This window comes from Diabrotica virgifera, chromosome 1, assembly GCF_917563875.1.
Source record: "Diabrotica virgifera virgifera chromosome 1, PGI_DIABVI_V3a".
In the NCBI taxonomy this organism is placed as follows: Eukaryota; Metazoa; Arthropoda; class Insecta; order Coleoptera; family Chrysomelidae; genus Diabrotica; species Diabrotica virgifera.
Genome location: NC_065443.1, coordinates 233,278,683 through 233,305,762, shown reverse-complemented (window position 1 = coordinate 233,305,762; position 27,080 = coordinate 233,278,683). Strand labels below are relative to the sequence as shown.

General features: G+C 33.1%; 1 protein-coding gene across 1 annotated transcript in view; it reads left to right on the top strand.

Annotated features, from left to right (window-relative positions):
- The first annotated feature begins 1,422 nt into the window (after positions 1-1,422).
- LOC114333105 (vesicle-associated membrane protein-associated protein B/C) overlaps positions 1,423-27,080 on the top strand; it is an 82,522-nt gene continuing 56,864 nt past the window's right edge. Inside the window, exon 1 of the mRNA XM_028282937.2 lies at positions 1,423-1,609. Coding sequence (XP_028138738.1) covers positions 1,552-1,609 — 58 coding nt within the window. The 5' untranslated portion in view covers positions 1,423-1,551. The remainder of the gene's footprint in view (positions 1,610-27,080) is intronic.

Below are 27,080 nucleotides of genomic sequence, written 5' to 3'. Positions count from 1 at the left end.
ATCACAACCACTATTTGTCATCAACACAAAAGCACATGTCACTAAATCATAAAAAAATATATAAAGCGATATAGAGTTGTTTAGTCGGGTATATTTATAAAACTGAGATTTTGCAATAAATTTCATTCCGAGTTACTTTCAAAAACACGACCAACCCGCCAAAAAATAAAATTTAATACTAATTTACCTATTAGCGCCACCGACAGGTTGAAAACTGAAGTAACGTTTAAATTAGAATTCTGCAAAAAAGGTGGCGCTAAATTGCATACTTTTCAATAAAAAATGGAGTCCAATGTTTGTTCGGCGCCACCTACATGGTTTTTGTGAAAGGAAAAGGATTTGTCGTGAAATTAAAAAACAAGTTTCCACCTTCCTCAAATAACAAGTCATTTTTTCATTTTTAAATAATTTATTTATGTAACTAACTAACAAAATTTATTAGAGAACTAAAACTAACAATAATTACAGTATAACTGTTAACGGTCAAATATAAGTCAAATTATTAATGTAAACATTGTTAAAGCAAAATAAAATTTTACGGTTTTTTACCATTCTGCAAAATCAGTGTATTCTAAATAAACTTTAAAATGTATATATAATTACGTAATACAAAATAGAATATTGTATAGGGCATCAATAAGTTATTTCATCAATGACATACCGGGACGTCACTTTTACTTTTACTCCCTAGGGAGTAAAATTACCTACTTTTGTCTCCCTATGGAGGAAAAGTACGACTTTGCTCCCTACAATCAGGTCAGGAAATGTATACTTTCGGTGGAGGTAGGTGGAAAAATATTTTAAATCATAAAAAATATAGGTAAAGCGATGGAGTTGTTTATTTTGTAGTCGAGTATATTTATAAAACTGAGATTTTGCAATAAATTTTATTCCGAGTTAGTTTCAAAAACGGGACCAACCCGCCAAAAAATCAAATTTAATACATCACAAACTTAAAAAAGGGTAAGCTCCACAGTAAAGGACACTGTGGTAAGCTCCACGGATAAGTTGAAAACTGAAGTAACCAGTAACTCAAGCATAAATTGGAATACTATTCAAGAGATGGCGCTAGAGCGCACACTTTTTAATTTTGACTGAAAAAAATATCATTTATATTTAAAATTAGTGGATCATAATAATGTTCTATTATAATAGTAATAGTCTCTATTTTAATAATTTCAATAATGTTTTTCCTTACAGCTGTAAGGTATTAATGACATCAGACATCACCAATTATTTATTTATTCTTTAAAAACTCGATGATACATTGAATTTGAATATACATTTAAAATATTGAATGAAAATATTTGCTTGAACAATAAACTAGAATTAGTTTAAGAGGAAGAAATTAATGAAATTATGAATTTGAATCTACTAACGACAATTATGTCAATAGTGTCACTCTGTCAAATGTCATATTCTTGGATTGTGCGCATTGAACGTTACAAAAAGTGCAGTATAACCGGGATCTGTCACTGGGTTATAAAAGTATAGAAATCCTAGTAATTTGAGTATATTTTGTGTTTTAGTTTTCAAGTGTTAAGTTAAATAATGTCCAAGCCAGAGCAAGTTTTGCAAATAGAGCCCCAACATGAGCTTAAATTCAAAGGTGAGACTTTAACGTATTGACGTATTCCACATCCTATCCACCAATAATAAAAATGAAACATTTTCAGCAGTAAGCTCGTTATATTTTAAGAAACCGATTTAGGCGATTCGGCCACTGCTAAGATTGTACAAATCGCAAGTTTTTAAGTGGCACCGATTGAAAAGATTCCTCTCCACATTTTGTAATAGTATAGATGCTTATGTCATGAGTTTATGATAACACTAGAATACATTTACATATAGAAATTCATTTATCATTCTCATTACAACAAAGTATATATTAATAAGTCTTCTTGTATTATGTAAAATATAAAACTCCAGTGACCTAAATTTGCCTCATTTCAGTAACCACCAATCAGTAAATCAGTGGAGTCTTTACCTTGAAGGAATACCTATACTTACAGGCACTTTTATTTATATTTTTATTATTCCAGTTCAAATTCCAGTGTCCAACATGTAGTTTATTTGATTGTAGCCTTTGTTTATTATTGTAAAAATGTTGTAATGATAATGGTTTTTTGATGATTAAAGCACTAAATGTAGTCATCAGGTAACCTTTAAAGAATGCTTTTGTATATTATTATAAATTAAACATTTCTACCTACCATTCATTAATCACCTATATGGAAAATTCATGATAAAGGTTATAATTCATAATTTATATCTACTAATACACAATTTGGGTCATTTATTTCAATTGTTTTTTTATAAAATATAAGATTTAAAATATTCATTATTTTGAAAAATGATAAGTAACATTAAAAGAAACATGTTTTGCTGACTTGAATAGACTTTTTGATTCAATACTGAACTAAAACACATTATTTTCAAAAATCGATTGATTTGAAAACACTTGAATAAATTAACAATGAACTTCAGGTATTTTAACATGTTATTCTCTGCACTATAGTTTGCGATTGTGTCCGTGGCTCCGCAAATAATTTATGGCCTATAATGCAGCTATGCCCCATGAATAATGTCTATACACACAGCACCCTGAACCCAACTACTATGTACATATTTTATACACAAAACGCTTAAGGTTTTAAAATAGGTAAATATCATAAGCTATTGTAGCATTAGGAACAAAGTTTGATACTAGAGTTTCATTTTTACTTTTTTTCCTTTAAGCTGTTTACACAGGTCACACTGTAGTCAATTCGTCATCATTCTCTTTGCCTTATCCCTATGCGGGGTCGGCTTCCCTAATTGCATTTCTACAAACAATTCTATCCTGGGTCATATCAATATTAATCCCCTTTACCAACATGTCCTGCCTAATCGTCTCCCCCCACGTCTTCTTTGGTCTTCCTCTCCTACTCCTTCCAGGAATCTGCACTTCAGCTACTCTTCGTATTGGATGATTAACGTCTCGACGTTGAACATCACCAAACCATCTCAATATATTCTCTCTCATTTTGGCATCAATTGGCGCCACACCTAGACTTCCCCTAATATACTCATTTTTAATTTTATCATTTCTTGTCACTCCACTCATTCATCTAAGCATTCTCATCTCCGCCACATGCATTCGTTGTTCCTCTTTCTTTTTCACTGCCCAACATTCAGTTTCGTACATCATAGCCGGTCTTATGGCTGTTTTATAGAATTTTCCTTTCAGCTTCATTGGAACTCTTCTGTCACACAACACACCACTCACTTCCTTCCACTTCATCCATCCAGCCCTAATTCTACTGCATGCATCTCCATCTATTTCTCCATTACTCTGTAATACTGATCCCAGGTACTTAAAACTATTGTTTTTTACAATCAGTTCACCATCCAAAGATACCATTTTATTTGTAGTAACTCCATCTTTAAATGAACATTCCAAATACTCTGTCTTTGTCCTACTAAGTTTTAAACCTTTTTCCTCCAGAGCTTGTGTCCACTGTTTTTGTTCTAAGTCTCTTTCACTATTTGCTACTAACTCGACATGCACCATGGAATGTTACCATGTAGTTTGCCTGTTATCTGGTCCAAAACTAATGAGAATAAATACGGACTAAGCACCGAGCCGTGGTGCAATCCTACTTTCACATGAAATTTAGCAGTCTCTCCCACACCTGTCCTAACACTAGTTGTTACTCCCTCATACATATCCCTCACAATCTTTACATATGCACCAGGGACTCCTTTCTTATTGAGTGCCCACCATAGAATCTCTCGAGAAACTCTATCATATGCTTTCTCAAGATCAATGAATACCATATGAGCGTTTACTCCTGTATTTTTCCATCAACTGCCTTATAATGAAAATTGCGTCTGTTGTTGATCTGCCCTGCTAAAGCCAAATTGATTCTTGGATATGTCGGTCTCTTCACGTATCTGTCTATCAATTACTCTATCCAATATTTTCATGGTGTGGCTAAGCAGTTTTATAGCCTTGTAGTTTGTACACTGCTGTATGTCTCCCTTGTTTTTGTAGGTAGGTACTAGTATACTGCTTCTCCATTCGTCTGGCATTTGTCCAACTTCCATAATTCTATTAAATAAACCTGCTAGCCACCTTGTTCCTGTCTCTCCCAATGCTTTCCATACTTCCCCAGGAATATCATCTGGTCCTACCGCTTTTCCTTTCTTTATTTTTTGAAGCGCTTGAGCCACTTCCTCGTTTGTTATTTTGGTGACAATTGCTGCTACTGTCTCCATTGACTCCACAGGCTGTCTGTCAAATTCTTCATTTAATAAGCTGTCAAAGTACTTTCTCCATCTCTTTTTGACATCCTTTTCGTGAACTAGTATTTTATTATTTTCATCTCGGATACATCTAATCTGATTAAAATCTTTTGCTTTCTTTGGCTATTTCTCTGTTTGGCTATTTTATATATCGTCGTTTCGCCTTCCCTGGTATCAAGTTGATCGTATAGGTTTGAATATGCTTCTGCTTTAGCTTTTGCTACTGCTACTTTTGCTTCCTTTTTCGCTACCATATAGTTTTGAAGATCTGTGTTGGATCTGGTTTCTTGCCACTTTTTATATAATTTTCCCTTCTCTTTTATGTTTCCTTATACTTTGTTTGACCACCACCAAGTCTCTTTATCCTCAAACTTTTTTCCTGACATTTTCCCCAGTATTTCAATAGCAGTCTCTCTAATACTGCTGGCCATTTTTCTCCAAATTGTAGTAGGGCTTCCTTTCATGTTCCAACATATTTTCTCTACTATTCTTTCCCTGAATAGACCTTCTTTCTCATCTTTTAGCATCCACCACTTGATTTTTTGTGGCCCTCTCCATTATTTTGGTTTACCTAGTTTCACTTTTTACTTCGATGTCCAGAACAAGCAGCTTATGTTGTTGGCTTACTGTCTCACTAACTATTACCTTGCAGACCTTGCGTTCACGTATGTCTTCTTTCCTTATTATGAAATAGTCTATTTGGGATTGATGTTGTTCACTTTTGTACGTAATAAGTTGAGTTTCTCTCTTTTTAAAGAATGTGTTAACAATCGCCATATCTAGTGCTGTTGCTAATTCAAGCATATCATATCCAGCTTCATTTTTAGTTCCAAAGCCTAATCCCCCATGTATTGCTTCGTATCCTGCCTTGGCTTGGCCCACATGTGAGTTGAAATCACCTCCTATTATAACTTTCTCCTCTGACGAAATATCACTCCGGACGTCTTCTAATTGGTCATAGAAAGCTCTTCTTTCATTCTCACGCAGACCTGTTTGAGGAGCATACACACACACACACACACACACACACACACAACATTCAATACCTCTTTATCAATTACAAATTTCACTGACATCATTCTATCACTCGTTCTTACACTATCAGCAATTATACCAACTCCATTTCTAGTGTTACTACTCCCTGCATACCACAATTTGTATCCTTCGCCTAGTTCTTTTGCCCTTTGTCCTTTCTACCTAGTTTCTTGAATGCAAGCAATTCATACTGTAGTCAATTGGCTTATTGTATATCTTCCATTTATTAATGATTTGTGAATAATAGAAATAAAAGATACCTAATAAAATAACATAGGTACCATCTTGTGGTATAAAAAATATTTCAATTATAAAACAAGACTTCTTTTGGCATCATTACCCTGAATGGGTCTTTACCTGTATGACTATTTCCTTCCATTTAGACCTCTCTCTTGCCCTTCTCCTCCATTGTACTATGTTCATAGTTTTCAGGTCATCTTCTATTTCATCCAACCATCAAGTTCTAGGTCTTCCTTTATTCGTTTTCCTGTCGGCTTCCATTGTATTATTTTCTTTGTAGATTTTGAATCTTGTTTTCTCTGGACATGTCCCAGCCATGTTAGTCTCTGACTTTTAACAAATCTTACAATATCATGCCCTTCATTCATTTCATTAATATTGTCATCTCTCCTGACTCCATATGCAGTCTTCCTTTTACACTGTGTCATATACTTTTCTCAGTATCTTTCTCTCTAATGTTCTGAGTTGTGCTTTATCTTATTTTGTCATTACCAAGGTCCCATAACCATGGGTTACAATGGATCTAATTAAGGGTCTGTAGATAGTCATTTATTTTGTCTAAAAATTTCTATATCATCAATCTTTTATTAGCATAGTAGGTATATATGATTCCCACTGGAAATATGTGCATGATTGCCACTACTTACTGAATTCTTTTGATCGATTTCTCTGTCCAGACATGTGAAGGCTTCCAAACATTCGATGGTATAGTTGTCTATTGCGATATTATTTTCATTGCCAGGTGTTTTTTGATGGTCATGTACTTGGTTTTTGTTTTGCTTATTTTGATTGATTTATTTTTTTATTTTGTGCCTCAGGATCAGTTTCCTTGAACATTTCTATTAGCTAATGCATGGTCCTTCTAATGATAGCTACGCTACATCATCTGCATATCGTCGGTGATCTGACAATACCTCTTATCTGCTTTTTCATGAGTTTTGTAGGAGAGACGAAAAACTTTTTTTAGAGTCACCTCCTGTTTTCATAGTAAGTTTTGACTTGTTTTTTAGTAAATAAGTAGTTGAATTTACTACAAAACCAGTCAAAAAAAATGTCATGAAAACAGTGGGTGACCCTAAAAAAGTTTTTCGTCTCCTACAAAACTCATGAAAAAGCAGATATAGTCGGTTCGCTAAACTCAGACACAACTGGCTAGTGATTGTAGTAAGTAATTTTGCCAATTTCGTAAAATTGGCAAGAAAATAATTACTAAATAGTTAATAATGACTAAATAATTAGTAATTTTGCCAATTTTTACAAAAACAAAAAAATTACCGACTAAAATCACTAGCCAGTTGTGTCTGAGTTTAGCTAACTGACTATAGGAGGTATTGTAGTACGACGATATGTAGTAATTTGTACTGAGTTGGTATTTATATGGCCGTTATATTTTTCTGATGACTGCCTCAAGAACCAGGTTGAATAGCATGGTTGATAGTGATAGTGCATCTCCCTGTCTCACTCCCACATTGATGTCAAATAGGGGAGTCAATTCCCATGTATTCTAACTGTGGCTTTTGAGCCTGCAATATCATTTTTATGAGTCTGATATATTTGTTATAGGTATACCTTCAAGCATTTTTTTTCCTTTTCACACTATCAAAAGCTTGTTTAAAACAAGACTGGATATATAAAAAGAGATTAGCATGTTGACTGACAGAACGTCTATAGATGTCTAATTTCCATTTATGTAATGTTACACAACGTCTATAGACGACATTTTTAAAATAATGAGTTGTGACAAAAATTTGATAGATCTACAGATTCATATGAAATCTGACATGACGTCCAGGGTCGTAGTACACATTTTTACAATACATTTTAAAAAACTCATTGTTTCGATAAACTATAAGCGCTAAAAGAAATTCACTAATTTCCTTGCAAGTATACAGTCACAACACTTGCTTATACATTTGACGCACTGTCCGTCGACGTGTTAAATAAGTTTTGATATGTCATTGAATAAATTCAAAAACATCAGGATAAAGTAGGAAGTGAACATATATCAGGTTGACAAAAGAAAGGGATAGTCACTTTAAAAAGATTAAAATGAACGTGAAACTGAAAAAGCATTTTATTATAAACCAAAGAAGAATTAAACACAACTCAAAATATACAAAAAACAATTCTCTCATCTGGAAAAAAGTGTCAACTCAAAACACAACATTTTTCAGGAGAGACAAAAATAGATTTTTAGATCTTACTTTAACTGTCAGTTTTAAACAGTAACTGCTAAAAATTTTAAATTAAAAATAAATAATATGGATATATGAATGTTTCTAATTGTGTAAGAAGTTAAACCAAAAAATCTATGATAGGTATCTGATTAAACAAAGAAAAATTATCAAATTTTGAGTTATGTCACTTTTCTTTGTAGTATGCCATTGATAGTGTTGGAAAATTCTCGAGAATGAAAAATCGGAGAATATTCTTAAGAATATTCACGATATGGAGAATTTTCTGAGAATGTACCCTATGACGCGCTTAGGGATATTGTTAAAGATGAAATAGGGTATTAAAATCATGAAATTATTTACAAAATTATGAGACTAAACAACAGTGTTCTTTATATAGGGTGTCCCAAAAGTAGTGAAACGGTCGAATATTTCGCGAACTAAACATCGGATCGAAAAACTGAAAAATACGTTTTCAATCATTTTCAAAAATCTATCCAATGACACCAAACATCAACCCCCACTACACCCCCTGGAGGTGGGGTGGGAGGTAACTTTAAAATCTCAAATGGAAACCCCTAGTTTTTCTTGCAGATTTGGATTCGTTACGTAAAAGTAAGCAACTTTTATTCAAGACATTTTTTTGAACTGTGGATAGATTGCGCTATAATTGGGAAAAACGATTGTACCATAGGTAAATTATACAAACGGTCTAAAATCTCGAGAAATACACTTCCAAATGAGAATCCAAAAAACAGGTTTTTAATATTTTTCGAAAACCTATCGATAAACACCAAACATGACCTTTCAACCCACCCCCTGGAGACGGGGTGGGGGGTAAATTTAAAATCTTAAATAGCAATAGCCCCCACTTTTTATTGCAGATTCGAATTCGTCATGAAAAATTAAGCAACATTTATTAGAAACATTTTTTAAAATTGCTGATAGATGGCACTAATAAATCATACTTTTCCAATTAAAGCGCCATCTATCAACAATTCTAAAAAATGTTTCGAATAAATGCTGCTTAATTTTTCATGACGAATCCGAATCTGTAATAAAAAGTGGGGGTTGCTATTTAAGATTTTAAAGTTACCCCCCACCCCACCTCCAGGGGGTGGGTTGGAGGGTCATGTTTAGTGTTATTCGATAGGTTTTCGAAAAGTATTAAAAACCTTTTTTAGATTTTTTAAAATGATTGAACACGTATTTTTCAGTTTTTCGATCCGATGTTTAGTTCGCGAAATATTCGACCGTTCCACTACTTTTGGGACACCCTGTATATAAACAAAATACAAAAACAGCAGAGAACACAAAATTTATTTGATAAAAAGAATGAAAGTTTCTTCTTAACAGCAAATAATTCAAGTAATGGATGCGGTGATCTAATCAGAAAAAAATGATGCCTCATATTCAGAATCTATTTCTCTCATTAGCTGATCCTGGTCATCTACATTCTGCATTTCATTGTACTGATGAGAAGTTGTGGAATTTTGTTTTTCATGAGTCACCAGCTTAGTCATGGATTGGTCTACATCTAAAGTGGCATTTAGACTGGCTAGTTTCTGAAGCAATAAAATGAAAGTTTCTTCTAACAGCAAATAATGCAAGTAATGGATGCGGTTATCTAATCAGAAAAAGATGAGGCCTCTGATTTAGAATCTATTTCTATCATTAGCTGATCCTGGTCATCTACATTCTGTATTTCATTGTACTGATGAGAAATTGTGGGATTTTGTTTTTCATGAGTCACCAGCTCAATCATGGATTGGTCTACATCTAAAGTGGCATTTAGACGGGCTAGTTTCTGAAGCAATATGTTGCTGAAAATATATATTTGGTATGTTGCTGGCAACATTATAGCTATCTAATTAATTGCTGATGCGTTGCCAATAAAGTCGAACTGTTGTCGAAAATTTTGCATGTTGCTCTATATTTCCTCTTTATTTCCTGTACTGTGTTGAAATTTAATTTGGTTTTGTCAAAACATACAAAGAAAAGATGAATACGTGGTCAAATGAAATCACAATAAGGTTTATTAATGCAGTAGATTTACGTCCAGAGTTGTGGAACTTGACATACTTCTGGAACTATGAGACAAATGGAAGAGTGATGCACCCTGAATAAATACACTAAACTAAAACTTTTAGTATAGGAGTCACCAGTCGCCAAAAACTGAAGATCTTGAGATTGGTATTGCGTTTCTCATGTTTGATCTTTCTTCTCTATTCTTGGCCCTATCATATTTTTTAATAGTTAGAAATCACTTTTTGACATTGTTGTAAAATTCTTAAACAAATAATTGTCTAGCATTATTTCGATAGTTCAATTCCTCATTGTTTCACGTTTACTTAGAAAAGTCGTATCCACATTTTCCGTTTTTCATTTTTCTTTTTTATGTATCATCTTAGCACGATTAAGGACTCTCAAGAGAATATTCTCAAGAACGAGAATATATAATAAAGAGTTATTACTAGTAAGTAAGCTATATAAAGCAAGAGAGAAACAAGTCTTCCTGAAAGTGGTGAATTACCTGGAAAGGGAGGACTCACCTTACAAACACTTGATTTGGAAAATATAGTGGATAATTGTTCGAAAATGCATGTGGTACAACTAGGAGAAAAATAAATACATTACAAAAGATTCTGCCATTGACGAGGTTTGGAAATGGGTATTGAAAACATTAACACATGAATATCTGATGAAATTTCTACAACACATTGCAGAAGTAAGGGGATGTATACATGCGGAAGTACTAAACAAGCTATTTGGTACTTCACTGTGATTTTGCTGGAAACTAGTCTGTGATTCTACTGCAAGAAGTAGAAGAGTATTTCTGAAGTAATGAGCAAATTTTAATTTTTATTTCAGTGAAATATTTTAAAATAACACCGCAAGTGCATATTTTGCTGAAAATGATACTTGAAAATAGGGTCTGAGGTGCCATCATTGATGGCCTGTATCTCTCACACAATTTTTTGTTGCAAAAGAAAAAAAAATGAGTCCTTGCTTTGTGCTCATTTGTAACATAATATGCTAAATTCAACAAAAATCTGAGATTATAAAAGTAAGTAAAATTAAGACTTAGTTACTATTAAGTAACAACTCTTAGGTCCATATCTTCTTTTTATTAGACCAGTCTTCTAATATGATTATTGAAAAGGTATTGTTAGATTGATACTGTAAGGCCAAACACAATAAATTCTGGTAATTTTACATTGCCTGACTATATTTTGACAGTTGTAGAGACGTTCATATAGCATTTATACTAATTATAGCACAAATATTGAGATGTGATCTCTTTATTTCAATTTTTCGTTAACACTAGTTTCCCATTTGTATCTTTTAGTATTCCAGTATTCTTTTTTTATTGTTGTACGGTAATTCTTTAATTTTTTGTGTGTGTTAAATCTATCATGTCTTTTATGGTATTCAATTCGAATAATCTTGCTTAATTGTAATAAATCTTCCTCTTCAAACAGGATTATATGGAAAGTTTAAGCCTTATAACAACTACAGTTTATACGGATTAGATATATTATGGATTTTTAGAAACTTGCATTTGATCTAGTTACTTCTCACATCTCTGTCTATTGCATTACCTTCAGCTATAATTTTATATATTATTTTCATTTTCCTTGTCGCTTCTGCTGTAGATTCTGGTATGAAGTTGTTTGATATTGTTTATTTCATGGATTGTGTCTGATGAGTGAAATCATGCTCGAGACACAAACACACAGAGTTACATCTCTATCAGATATAGACAGGTTAGAATATTAAATGCTTCTGCTTCTTCTTTTTGTATAGACATGACATTTGGTGTCTTCCCACTAATCGTCTTCCTAAGGCGAGGCGCCCATTAAGGTGGAATGGCCGTGGCCCGTGGCGTGGTATTGGCTATTAGAGATGGTTCGGCCAGCTATTTTGATATAGCAGTTGCTTTTTTATTTTCATTATTCAACATTTTCAAGATGATATGAGAAAAGCAAAATCATATTTGTTTGTTTTGTTTGAAAAAGCATTGTTGTTGGTATTTAATGTGAACATATAAATAATAATTGTTACTAAAATAATACATCTAAGTACGAACATTTTTTGAAATGACAAAAAAATTTAACAAAATACATGGTGGTTGTAATATTTATATGGTCGTAGTATTTATTTAAATTTACTGTTGTTTTCACCCAATTTTGGAAAAATGTGAAAACTTTGAATTATCCACGTCCGTCTGTCCGTCTGTCTGTCTGTCTGTCTGTCTCTCTGTAATCACAACTCCTCCGTCAATATACCAGCTAGAATGACAAATGTGGTGTCAAATGAAAGCTTATAATCCAAGGATAGTACTAAAGGTGATAAATTTGATCTAGGCTGTTTGTCCGTCGGTCTGTCCGACCGCGAATATAACTTCTCCGTCATTATACCAGGTAGAATGACAAATTAGGTGTCAAATGAAAGCTTATGATCCAAGGATAGTACTAAAAGTAGGATATTTGACCTAGGCTGGCTGGTTATCGGTCCGTCCGACCGCGAATATAACTCCTCCGTCATTATACCAGGTAGAATGACAAATGAGTTGTCAAATGAAAGCTTCTAATCCAAGGATAGTACTAAAGATGATAAATTTGATCTAGGCTGCTTGTCCGTCGGTCTGTCCGACCGCGAATATAACTTCTCCGTCATTATACCAGGTAGAATGACAAATGAGGTGTCAAATGAAAGCTTATAATCCAAGGACAGTACTAAAGGTGATAAATTTGCTCTAGGCTGTTTGTCCGTCGGTCTGTCCGACCGCGAATATAACTTCTCTGTCATTATACCAGGTAGAATGACAAATGAGTAGAATGACAAATGAGGTGTCAAATGAAAGCTTATAATCCAAGGATGGTACTAAAAGTAGGATATTTGACCTAGGCTGGCTGGTTATCGGTCCGTCCGACCGCGAATATAACTCCTCCGTCATTATACCAGGTAGAATGACAAATGAGGTGTCAAATGAAAGCTTATAATCCAAGGACAGTACTAAAGGTGATAAATTTGATCTAGGCTGTTTGTCCGTCAGTCTGTCCGACCGCGAATATAACTTCTCTGTCATTATACCAGGTAGAATGACAAATGAGTAGAATGACAAATGAGGTGTCAAATGAAAGCTTATAATCCAAGGATGGTACTAAAGGTGATAAATTTGATCTAGGCTGTCTGTCCGTCGGTCTGTCCGTCCGCGAATATAACTTCTCCGTCATTATACCAGGTAGAATGACAAATAAGGTGTCAAATGAAAGCTTATAATCCAAGGATGGTACTAAAGGTGAGATATTTGACCTAGGCTGCTGTACGTCGGTCCGTCCGACCGAGAATATAACTCCTCCGTCATTATACCAGGTAGAATGACAAATGTGGTGTCAAATGAAAGCTTATAATCCAAGGATGGTACTAAAGGTGAAAAATCTGACCTAGAATTTCCGGTTTTAGAAATGAAACCGGAAGTGCTTTTTTAAAGTAGCCGGAGTAGTATACGCGATATATTATTCGACGTGCTTTAGTAAGATGGGAACAAATGTATACTTTTGATTTTTATATCATTTCCGGTTAAAAAGTTTTAACCGGAAGTGCCATATTATGGACACAAAAATAGTACATGTGATATATTTGAAATTTGACCTCGGAGTTGCGGTTGTAGAGTTGCAATAGGAAGTACCGTTGGAAAGTCACTGAAATAGTATAAGATATATTATTCGACGTGCGTTAGTAAGATGAGAAAAAATATTTGGTTGTAATATTTATATATTTATTATTTATATGGTTACTATGGGTACTAAAGGTGAGAAATTTGACCTAGGACTTCCGGTTTTAGAATAAACCGGAAGTACTGTTTTAAAGTCGCCAGCGTAGTATAAGCGATGTATTATTCGACGTGCCTTAGCAAGACGAGAACAAATGTATACTTTTGGTTTTTAAATCATTTCCGGTTAAAAAGTTCTAACCGGAAGTGCCATATTATAGACACAGAAATAATACATGTGATATATTTGAAATTTGACCTCAGAGTTGCGGCTTTAGAGCTGCAATAGGAAAATACCGTTGGAAAGTCACCGAAATGGTGGCAAATGGAAAAAGTATAAGATATATTATTCGACGTGCCTTAGCAAGATGAGAACAAATGAATAAATTTGGTTTTTATATCATTTCCGGTTAAAAAGTTCTAACCGGAAGTTAGGCCACATAATATGACGGGAAAAGTACTCCCCGCTAAGGCTCATAATCCAAGGAAATATCTCGGGAAAGAGAAATGTGGGACGTAGGAGGATTTATACAAATACAATAGTTCAGAGCTGCAGCCAACAAAGTTAAGATTGCTGTGATGATAGCCAACCTCCGATAGGAGACGGTACTTCAAGAAGAAGAAGAAGAACCGGATGCTTTTTGGGTTCATATCATTTCCCGTTAAAAAGTTCTTAACCGAAGTACCATATCAGATTCGCAGAAATGGTACATGTGACATTAATTGAAGTGTATTGAAAAGTCGAGTTTAAATCTTTGGTTCCGGTTTTGAAATTATTTCCGTTTAAACAATTATGACCGAAAGTTTAGTAAAAATGACTAAAAATTAGCGAAATATTTTATCCATCAACGCAAAGTTACACGAAGAGTTCAAATATCGACTTCCGGTTCTACTTTCGATCCCCATGGGTGAAAACCTAGGACTTAGAAAGTTCAATTATTTGTAATTAATTAATACATAATTTGTGAAATTAGAATAATAATTCTTATGATTTATGCGTTTTATTCACTTTATAAAGATTTTTTTTGTCAGCATTGTAATATTATAATACAGCGCGGTAGACTAAGTACTATATGTATAGTAGCACCGATTAACTTTTATTTCTTTAGTTTGCCAACCTCAATGCTAAAAATCCAAAGAAGAGAAAAGATCATTATTGGGTGCACCCTATCTGGCAAAAAAAATAAAAATTTGCAATTTTTAACGTTTATAAAAAGGATTTGAACTTGAAGGGGTGGTATTTTGGAAGTGCCGGCCGTAGCGCCAGTCGCCTTGCCACTAATCGACAGCAGGTTTAATTTTCGAGTGCTACTCGAATGGTGACCACGTTGAGTTTGTGTTGCAATATACGAGGACGTATTTAAAAATTTTAAAAGCATACAAGACGATCAACAATTTAACATAAATATATTAAATATTTATTTATATAGAAACTTTTTAATTCCTGGAGTTTTCGGTAAAATTCTTTTCGGCTATTTGCCATTTTTAATAAGCACTTTAATTAATAATTATTATATATTGCTAGCTTTGTTATTTGACTATTGACACATTATGGCAGAGAGTCAAATCAAGAATTAAATCTAGCATCTCAAAAATCCAACAAGTAAAAATGTAAGTGTTAAAACTTAATACATAATTTGTTTAATCCTAAATAAGGTGGCAATGACATATTTGCTGATATTTAGTAAGTTGCCGATTGTCAGAATGACAAGATCCAATAATTCAATTTCATTACGTACACCAACGAATGTATTTTAGACGAAGAATAAATTTAATAAATTGAAGATAAATTCCTTTTATTAGAACCACAAAAATAATACAGTCCACCCAAGATATTTATACATATTTTTTGGTCCAATTCGAGCCCCATATTTTGAAAGTCAATTGCAACGATCTATTGAAGAAGAAGCCACAAGCGAAGTCTATAGTAGCAGTCAGTGGCCCAGTCAAGTAGTGAACAATTTTAAAGAAATTATTACACAAAGAGGTGATATTCAATAAAATCAATTGCAACAATCTATTGAAGAAGAAGCCACAAGCGAAGTCTATAGTAGCAGTCAGTGGCCCAGTCAAGTAGTGAACTATTTAGAGAAATTATTACACAAAGAGGTGACATTCAGTCTACAAACGAATTGGTCAACTATAAATTACAGTTCAAGAACGCTATTAAAATTATAACACGAAGATATCCTTTTAAACTATTTTCTGATCATATTACTGCAATTAAGGGTTTGCAGTTTTACATTATTTTGATTACCCCCTTTTTTCAACTTTAAAACGATTATTTTGAAGTCATTTAGAATATCTATTTTTGAATATTTGTCAAATTGACATTTCGATAACAGTTCCAGTTACTTAGAACTTGGAACTGATTTCATTTAACGTTGGTGTACATTTCTAGGTCAATATTGCATTTTTTCCTATTATTTCAAAATTGATACAATTTTCAAGTAAAATACAATTATTTTTGATGAAATAATGTGTCCATTTACCATTGCACAATAATTACACTTGGGATACTATTTCCATAAGTTCAAGTTCAAGTTTCAAGTTCAATATAAGTTCAATTTTAACAGGTCTACTTATACCTGTTTTCAATCAATTGCCAATTTACCATTTCTATATTACGAGGTACGATTATACGAGGATTACGAGGTAGATACGATATTACCTCTATAACAATACAAATACAATTATTGTCAAAGGTCTATTTATACCTTTGTCAAACCATTGCTAGATTACAATTTTAACAGGTCTATTTATACCTGTTTTCGATCAATTGCCAATTTACCATTTCTATATAACGAGGTCGAGGTATAATTATACGAGGATTACGAGGTACGATTTTAATTCTATACGAATAATAATACAAATACAAATACGAAAAATACAATTATTGTCATAGGTCTATTTATACCTTTGTCAAACCATTGCTAGATTACAATTTTAACAGGTCTATTTATACCTGTTTTCAATCAATTGCCAATTTACCATTTCTATATTACGAGGTACGATTATACGAGGATTACGAGGTAGATACGATATTACCTCTGTTACAATACAAATACAATTATTGTCAAAGGTCTATTTATACCTTTGTCAAACCATTGCTAGATTACAATTTCTATTTAGCCTATATTTCCATTTTGATTATTAATATGTCTATTAAACAATTAATAAGAAACAGAAATTCATTGACTCAAGAACTAGCAATGTTAAATGAATTTGCTACAAGTATAGATACCAATTTGCCTACTATTTCAGATGTAGAATACAGGTTAACTGGTTACAATGATTTATTACAAGAGTTTAATCAACTCCAGAGAACTATAGAGGAGAAATGTGATGAAACAGATCTAGAGACTCATTATGAAACACGAAAGCAATTTAAAACATCATTTTTTGATGCTATGGCAATATTAATGAACTATGTGAATAAAAATGCAATTAATGTTACTAATGGTACAACTTTCCCCAATTCAAATCAATCTTTTGACTATATAAAAAATAACTTTTTACCAAAAATAAAATCAAATATAAGCCATACCAAAGATCAGTGTAGACTAGATAATTGTAAAAAATGTTCAAAAAAGCATAGTACATTGCTGCACATTGATTCTCAAATTAAATCAACAATAATTTTAGAGCCATCTACTAGTCAAACAAATTTATTAGTTGAAAATAAGATTCCAGTTACACAAGTTTTGCTGCCTACTGTAACATTTCAAGGTAAGGATAAATACAACAATTTTCATAAAGCTAGAGCAATTTTAGACAGTGGTGCACAATCAAATTTATTCACTGAGCCTTTTTGTCAAAAAATTAATATTCCATTGATCAATAGACATATTCCAATTATCGGTATTAACCAATCTGAAAGCATTACTCATAAAAAAAGCAGCATCAATATAATTTCAAGCAATAAACAGTTTTCTACAATTTTGAACTGTCCAGTAGTACCAAGTATTAGCACTGCTACTCCATCATATGTCTTAAACAATTCTCTGTGGCGCATTCCTGAAAATATTAAATTGTCAGATCCGTCTCATTATGAGCCAGTATGCATAGACATACTAATTGGAGTTAGTGAATTTTGGTTTTTGCTATCAAAAGGCCAAATAAAATTAGGGAAAAACTTACCAATTTTACAAAATACAATGCTATGTTGGACAGTAGCAGGCTTAGCACCAATATCAAAACCCATTTCAAGTCAACACATTTTCAATTTTTCTGTTATTGAAAGTTTAGATGAGCAATTAAAAAGGTTTTGGGAATTAGAAAAAATTCCTGAAAGTAACTTTTTATCACAAGATTATATTGAAAGTAAACAATTATTCTTAAATACTACATCTAAAGCTCCCAATGGACAATTCATTGTTAAATTGCCATTTAAATATCCTCCAGAAATATTAGGCAATTTCTTTGATACTGCGGTAAAACGCTTCTATTTTCTCGAAAAAATACTCACAACCAATCCAAAGTTAAAATACTTATACAAGCAATTTATTGATGGATATCAAGAATTTGGTCAATTATTCAATGTTACAAGGACTATTGATACACAATTTCAAACCTATTATTTTCTTCATCATAGTGTATACAAAGAATCAAGTCTCACTACTAAACTAAAAGTAGTTTTCGATGGAAGCTATAAAACTACTAGTGGTTTGTCTCTTAAGGATATACAATATGTGGGTCCTAAGATCCAAAGTAATATATTTCCTATTTTAATCAAATTCAAACAATACATTTACGCAGTTTCAGCAGATGTCAGCAAAATATATGGACAAATTCAAATGATCCCTGAACATGAATCACTACAAAGAATTATCTGGAGAGATGATCCAGAGAGAGAACTTCAGGTTTTGCAGTTAAGTACAGTCACATATGGCACTTCAGCTGCTCCATATCTAGCCATACGATGTTTAAATCAGTTAGGTATTGATCATTCAAATAAATACCCACTTTCTTCCAAAACTGTTTTAAAGGACTTCTATGTAAACGATCTATTAACTGGTGCCAAGGAGCTTCAAACACTTAAACTTCTGTGTCAACAAATTTGTTCTGTTTTAAATTCGGGCCATTTTCAACTTTGAAAGTGGATTTCTAATTCACAGTCTTTGTTAAATGAACTTGCAGACAACAATGTTTTCAACTCAATTCTCATGTTAGGAGAAAATGAATCATCTAAAACTTTAGGCATTCAGTGGCTTAGTCAACCAGATTTGTTTATTACACCTGCAGACCATGTTACAAAAAGAACAATTATTCTATCTTATATTTCCAAAATTTATGATCGATTAGGATTGCTTAGCTCATGTATTATAATAGCAAGAATTATTATTCAAGAGTTATGGTCTAAAGAATTACTATGGGATGAACATATTCCTAAAAACTTGTGGAAAACTTGGCATGAATTTTATGTTCAATTAAAAAACCTTAACAAACTACAAAAGATTTCTATAAATAAAGGAACTCTTAATGCAAGTAAACTCAATAGTGTTACAATGAAACTTAATAAATCAGCCCAAATTGAGTCATTTTATGATATTATTCACATTCTAAATACCAATAAACAATTACCAAAGCATTATAAAATACGTTCATTGCAACGTTTTACTTTGCTTAACTTTGACATAAAACATCCAAAATTATTATGTTCAAAGCATCCATTATCACACCTCATAATTAAACACAAACAAAATACACTCTTACATGCAGGAACTCAATCACTTTTGTCTTCTATTAGACAAAAATATTGGATAAGAGGAGCAAAAAATCTACTAGCTAAAAGGTTTATAAAAGACTATATGATATGCTTTAAGGAAAAGCCTACTCTCTGTACAGCACTCATGTCTGACTTACCTGACAAACGTGTTTTGCAATCATTTCCCTTTCAGCATAGTGGTATAAATTATGCTGGTCCATTTTCAATTGCAGATAGAAAGGGAAGAGGTAAACTAATTACCAAATGCTATATATGTGTTTTTGTATGTTTTTCAACCAAGTCAATACATCTTGAATTAGTTTCAAATTTAACGAGTGAAAATTTTGTGGCATGTACGTAGATTTATTTCAAGACGAGGTATGCCTTCAAATATATACTCAGATAATGGTACTACTTTTATAGGTGCCTACAATGAACTTAAAGAGTTGGGTCAATTTTTACAACAGCATCAAGGTGTTGTTTTAGATTTTGCAGCAAATCAGGGTTTCATCTGGCATTTTATACCTCCATACTCTCCCAATTTTGGTGGCCTATGGGAGGCTGCTGTCAAAAGTACAAAATTTCATTTTAAAAGAATTTTGAAAGATGCAATATTGACATATGAAGAGTTTAATACACTATTAATTCAAATTGAAGGAATATTAAATTGCAGGCCGTTATTTGCATTATCCAATGATCCTCCTGACCTAAATCCTCTAACTCCTTCACATTTTCTTATTGGACGGATCATCACAGACCCTCCTGATGCTGATTTTCAAGAAGTTCCATCTAACCGACTATCTAGACTTCAATTTGTGCAACAACTGAAGCAACAATCTGTAATCGGTTTTCAAAAGACTATGTCACTCAACTACACAAGCAGTATAAATGGAACGAACCTGCATCTCCAATAATAGTGGACAGTTTTGTCCTCATCAAGAATAGCCAGTTACCGTCTTTCCGATGGAACATTGGACGAGTGTTAAAATTTTTTTTTTTTTTGAAAAGACAATATCTCTAGGGTAGCGGAAGTTCGGACGTCCAATGGTGTTTTAAAACGATCTATTAGAGACCTCTCTTTACTACCATTACAGGACTCACATGTGTAATGTAGTTAATTTTGTTGTGTTTTATATTACATTAATATTATTATTATTTGAAGGTTTCCTTCAAGGTGGGGGCTATGTTAAAACTTAATACATAATTTGTTTAATCCTAAATAAGGTGGCAATGACATATTTGCTGATATTTAGTAAGTTGCCGATTGTCAGAATGACAAGATCCAATAATTCAATTTCATTACGTACACCAACGAATGTATTTTAGACGAAGAATAAATTTAATAAATTGAAGATAAATTCCTTTTATTAGAACCACAAAAATAATACAGTCCACCCAAGATATTTATACAGTAAGTATTACCAGTTATAGGAATATCCCTGTTTATGGAATATAAATTAGAGGTCCCGAAACGTTTCCATTTACTTTTTAAGGGGGTAGGCGCAAAATCTTGGTCCAATGCTATTTAAATTCATTTTTTTTTCATTTTTTCGAATCCTGAAAAAACCAATAAATATTTTTGAAAAATTTAAACGCAGAATGAAAGACTACATTATTACCGAGTTCCGAAAGTGTCTTAAAATATACAAAAAGTTTAGTTTGAATTAAATACTTGAAATTAAAAATCACAATAAATTTTCTCTTTTTTTCACGCCTGTATATTATAATTATAAACATTATAAAAGCTTTCAGGGACTTTCGGCCCTCGGTAATAATGTAATCTTTCGTTATGAGTTTAAATTTTTCAAAATACTTATTAGTTTTCTCAGAATTCGAAAAAAAATGCATTTAAAAGCATTGGACCAAGATTTTGCGCCTACCCCCTTAATAAATTTATCCGTTTGTTGAAATATCTTTTAATAAAATAATACCGCTGTTTATAATACTTTTAACTAAACGAATAAATTTTTACCTACAATATGCTAAAAATTTAAATTATATCGGGTATTATGCTTTATTGCAAATGCCTCAAAAGCCTGTATAGCTGTTTTATATTATTAGGGTTTCTCAGGTAATAAATACTTTATAACAACTGTTATGAATACAAACTCGCCGACTTTACTGGTGGTAAAATTATTTTACTTTTCTACAAATTTCTATACAGTGCCCACCTACTTATACTTCGTCTAATCTACTTACCGTTGCACGTGATCCGCGTCATAGCCCGTGACGTCACATGATACCAACACGAAATATTTTGGCGGTAGGTGTGTTCTTTTTTAGAATCATTTTTCCGAGTACACGGGAATTACAGCCACTAGATATATTCGATGCATTTTTGGCAAAGTAACGTAAGTGACATTTTTGGCGAAAATCATGTTTTTCCATTAAACTAACACTATTATTGTTTAGAAGGTACTGCCAAAGTATAGTAAGCCTAGAATTACTTTAAACATAATATATGTATAGGCTTACTACACTTTGGCAGTGCCTTCTGAACAATAATAGCGTTAGTTTAATGGAAAAACATGATTTTCTTAAATGTCACTTACGTTACTTTGCCAAAAATGTATCGTATTTTATTATATACGCGTAGAAATAATATTTGAAGATTTCTATTAATGTTAACTTAAAGAAATACACAATGATATGTTTCATTTCATTTGTATACCTAAATGGACTATAAAGCGTTTTTATGAAGCACAATTGTTCGGAACACACTATAACTGTAATCGAACGAATGTGACATTTTAGCATAAATTGGTAACATTTATTTGACAGTTGCGGTGATGATACTTCATATTTGTTTTTATTCTTTATTATAAGTATATTTGTTTTATTATATTTACTGTTTATATTATTTACTTAATTATAAGTATATAATAAGATTATAACTTAATTCTTGTTTTCTATTTCTAAATTTTTTATTTATTTACATTGAATATAAATTTGTTTTGTTGTATAATCCACTTCCGCAAAAATATGTGATATACTTAATTTAAAATGACTTTACGAATTATTGCGCGATAACTCTTCAGGTGACAGCCATAACTTTGATTTTTTTAAATGGGAGAGTACATTATGTGACACCTCATTTAGAAGCTTTTAAAACACTGATTACAATAATGTATAATACTTTAATCCTTTTTGAGAGCGTAGGCAGAAAATTTCGGTTGAATTATTTTTAAATGCAATCATATTTTCGAATCCTGAGAAAACTAACAAGTACTTTCGAAAAGTTTAAACACATAATGAAATATTACATTATTACCGAGGGACAAAAGTCCCTTAGAATAAACAAAAAGTTTCTTTAGAGTGATATATTTAAAATTAAATATCACACTCAATTTTCTCTTTTTTTTTTTCTCCCCTGTAACTTTTTATTAAAATAAACATTATAGAATTCCTCAGAGACTTTTGGATCCTCGGTAATACTGTAGTCTTGTATTCTGCGTTTAAATGTTTCAAAAACACTTATTAGTTTTTTCAGGATTCGAAAAAAATGAATGCATTTAAAAATAATTCAAACGAAATTTTGCGCCTACGCTCTCAAAAAGGATTAAAGTATTATATATTTTTGTAATCAGTATTTCAAAGGCTTTTAAATGAGGTGTCACATTATGTACTTTCCTATTAAAAAAAATCAAAGATGTGGCTGTCACCTAAAGAGAAAACAAACTTTGGAAAACTGTATGTTCTACACTACTCACGTACTTTTTAATACTATTTTACTTGATGTTATTAATTAGTAATGTGCACGGCATTGCCATATATTTCATTTGGAGCAATTTCCGAAGTGGAAGTTTAATTTTACCTCCAAATTCAAATCTTTCCAATTCAATTTCTAATAATATTGTAGCCTATTCTCAGTTAAAAAAAGTAATTGGACTTCGTAAGTCCTAGGTTTTCACCCAAACTAATCGAAAGTAGAACTGAAAGTCGATATTTGAACGCTTCGTGTAACTTTGCGTCGATCGATATACGATTTTACTAATTTTGAGTCATTTTGACTAAACTTTGCGTCATCATTATTTAAACAGAAATGACTTCAAAAGAGGAACTAAAGATTAAAAGTCAACTTTTCAATACGCTTCGATTGTTGTGTTACATATACTATTTCTGCGACTATAGCGGCAATTCTGGTTAGAACTTTTTAAGCGGAAATGATATAAAAACCAAAACCAAAATTTTTTCTTATTTTGCTAAGGCACGTCGAATGATATATCGCTTATACTATTTCGGTGACTTTAGAACAGTTCATACGTTTGCAACTCTAAAACCTGAAGTCCGATGTCAAATGTCTCATCTTTAATACCATCCTTTGGTTATATGCCTTCATTCGGCACTTCATTTGTCATTCTATCTGTATTAATAATGGAGGAGTTGTATTCGCGGACGGAAAGACAGATGAACAGACAGTGATGGAACCGAAAGTATATATTTATTCTCTTCTTGCAAAGTAACGTCGAATAATATATCACGTGTACTATTCCGGTGACTTTAAAACAGTACTTCTGGTCCCATTTCTAAAACCGGAAGTCCTAGGTAAAATTTCGCACATTTATTACCATCCTTGGATTATAAGCTTTCATTCGACACCTCAATTGTTATTCTATCTGGTATAGTGACGGATGAGTTATATTCGCAGTCGGACGGAAAGACGGATAGACAGCCTAGGTCAAATTTCTCACCTTTAGTACCATCCTTGTATTATAAACTTTCATGTGACATCTCATTTGTCATTCTACCTGGTATAATGGCGGAGGAGTAATATTTGCGGTCGGACGGACCGACGGAGACCGCCTCGGTCAAATATCTCACCTTTAGTACCATCCTTGGATTATAAGCTTTCATTTTAGACCTCATTTGTAATTCTACCTGGTATAATGACGGAGGAGTTATATTCGCGGTCGGACGGACCGACGGACAGACAGCCTACGTCAAATACCTCACCTTTAGTACCATCCTTGGATTATAAGCTTTCATTTGATATATCATTTATAATTCTACCTGGTATAATGACGGAGGAGTTATATTCGCGGTCGGACGGACCGACGGACAGACAGGATACGTCAAATATCTCACCTTTAGTATCATCCTTGAATTATAAGCTTTCATTTGACACCTCATTTGTCATTCTAGCTGGTATATTGACGGAGTAGTTGTGATTACAGACGGACAGACAGACAGACGGACGGACGTGGGTAATTCAAAGTTTTCACGTTTTTTCAAAATTGGGTGAAAATAAAAGTAAATTTAAATAAACAGTACGACCATATAAATGTTACAACCACCATGTATTTTGTTATATTGTTTTTGTCAGTTCAAAAAATATCCGTACTTAGATGTATTATTTTAACAATAATTATAATTATTTATATTATTTATATGTTCTCATTAAATGCCAACAAAACTGCTTTTTTAAAACAACAAATATTATTTTGCTTTTCTTATATCAACATGAATACGTTGAATAATGCTGAAAAAGCAACTGCTGTATCAAAATAGCGAGTCGGCCACCTCTACTCAATACCACGCCACGGGCCACGGCCATTCCACCTCAGTGGGCGCCTTGCCTAATGGGGAACCGTCTCTCGCTGTTCTTACTACTCTATTTGTTGTCATTCGGCTTACCTATATGGTCATTCCATTATATTCTTCTGTTTCTTTATTAATGTTCTCCACCTTGCAGCTCCGTGAGATTATGCACTTTGAGAGATTAGTATTGCATCGTCTGCATAGCATATTATTAGTCGTTTTTCTTCTATTTGGTATCTTTTTAGTTCTTACTTTTTTATTATTTCATCCATGATCAGGTTGAACAATAAAAGACTCAAGGAATTCTCCTGTCTTACCCCATTGCTAGCTTCAATTGGGCCAGTGAAGGTCATGCAGTTTGTGAATTCATCTTCTACTTTTACTTTTATTGTGTTGTTCTAGTAGATGTTTTCGATCGTTTTCATTATTCCTAGAGGTATCTCTCTTGAGTAGAACAAATAGATAACATCCTTTAATTTGACCCTTTTAAATGCTTTCGTAAAGTTCACGAAATATAAATATGCCGGTTTGTTGTATTTCAACGATTTCTCTTGAACTTGTCTCATTATAAATATAGCGTCAGTGCATGACCTTCCTGGCCTAAAACCTTGTTCTTCTGCTAATGGTATAATTTCATTCAATTTGTTTGTTATCTTCTGTTAATGTTATAATTTCATTCAGTTTGTTTGTTATTACAGTAAAACCTCGATTATCCGTCAGTTCACCGGACCAAGGGTATGACGGATAATCGAAAGACGGTTAACAGAACATTAAAAAAAGATTAAAAATTCATGGTGCAATTTTCAAATTTTATTTGCATGCTTTGTTCGACAATATAAGAGGGATTTGTGTTCATACAATCGAATCAATTTGGTTTAAAATATTCTGTAATCTTTTTTTGTTTTACTGTTGCCTCACATTTTGCAACCTCTGAATTTCTTAATCCGCCTAAAGACATGTATTATATACACCGTTCTTAGGCGTCAACGCCCTTCGGTAGGGATCTATGGAGGAGTATCACCAAGACGCAAGCCCTTATTTCTTGCCGTACCGCTCCTCCATAGGCCGATCAGACGCCAGTTTATTCCAGACCAAGCCGTAGACTCTATTGAGTTTTATACTTCGGTGTTGGCGTTTTATTAATTTCATGACCTAGCCGAGGCTCGAACCAGCGATCGCAAATCGCAAATCCACTAAACTAGTCGATCGACTGCGCCTCGGCTAACTGGACCGTCTAGATCGACAAGGACATGTAATCTACTTTATTAGCTTCTTCTTGTCAATAATATCACTCGATGAATTGTTGCATGTGCAATGCAGCTTCTCTAGTTTCTTTACACAAATCTCTGTCAGTTGCAATAGCATCATCGACATCGCCACCGTCAAATTCTAAGCCTGTGTTAGCTTGTGAACTGAATCTGTTTCATTCACTTCTGTTGCCATTTCAACGATTTCATCATCTGTCAGCGATCAGCTAATTTCGTTTGGCTTATAGCAATACTTAAACAAAATGAATTGATGACTCAATTTTTGCTTATGTAGTCAATACAACTTATGCATGGACCCTGACGGTTGACAGAGGTGACGGTTAATGGAGAGACGGATAATCGAGGTTCCACTTTGGTTGTTAATTTTAATGTGTTTAATAAGTTAATTCCTGTGTAATTATCCAGGTCGGATTTGTCTCCTTTTTTGAAGAGGGGTATTAGGATGCTTAATCTCCATTCTTGTGGTATTCTGTTTTGTTCTATTATTTTTTGTATTACAGTACAACCTGCCATATCCGGACATGTCATATCCGGACCTCCCCATATCCGGACGGTTCTGCGCCGTCCGGATCTACCGAGAAAGGCAGTCCTGCTGTTGGACAACGCACCCTCTCATCCCGACCCAAAAGAACTAAAAGATGGCGAAATAATGTATTATAGAATCTATAAAACGTGTCTATCGACGAAAGTTATTGACGGCGTTGATTACTGGAATGTATGAAGGAGAAAACGTTTCAGAGACTATAAATGAAGTGGTCTTTATATCCGGATTTTTCCATATCCGGATCGGTCTGTCGCCACATTGATCCGGATATGGCAGGTTTTACTGTAGTTTTAATAGTTGTTTAGTCAGATCTTGTTCTCCATAACTTAGGAGTTTGTTCGATATTCTGTCCTCTCCTGGATATTCTCTATTTTTGAATTTTAATTTTAAATCTTAAATGAGAACATATGTGTTTTAATACAGCACATATACAACTGCATCTACTTTCACAGGTAAATAGAAAATATTCAATAAATAAGTCTTCCCTTAATTTACATTCCTCATAGCC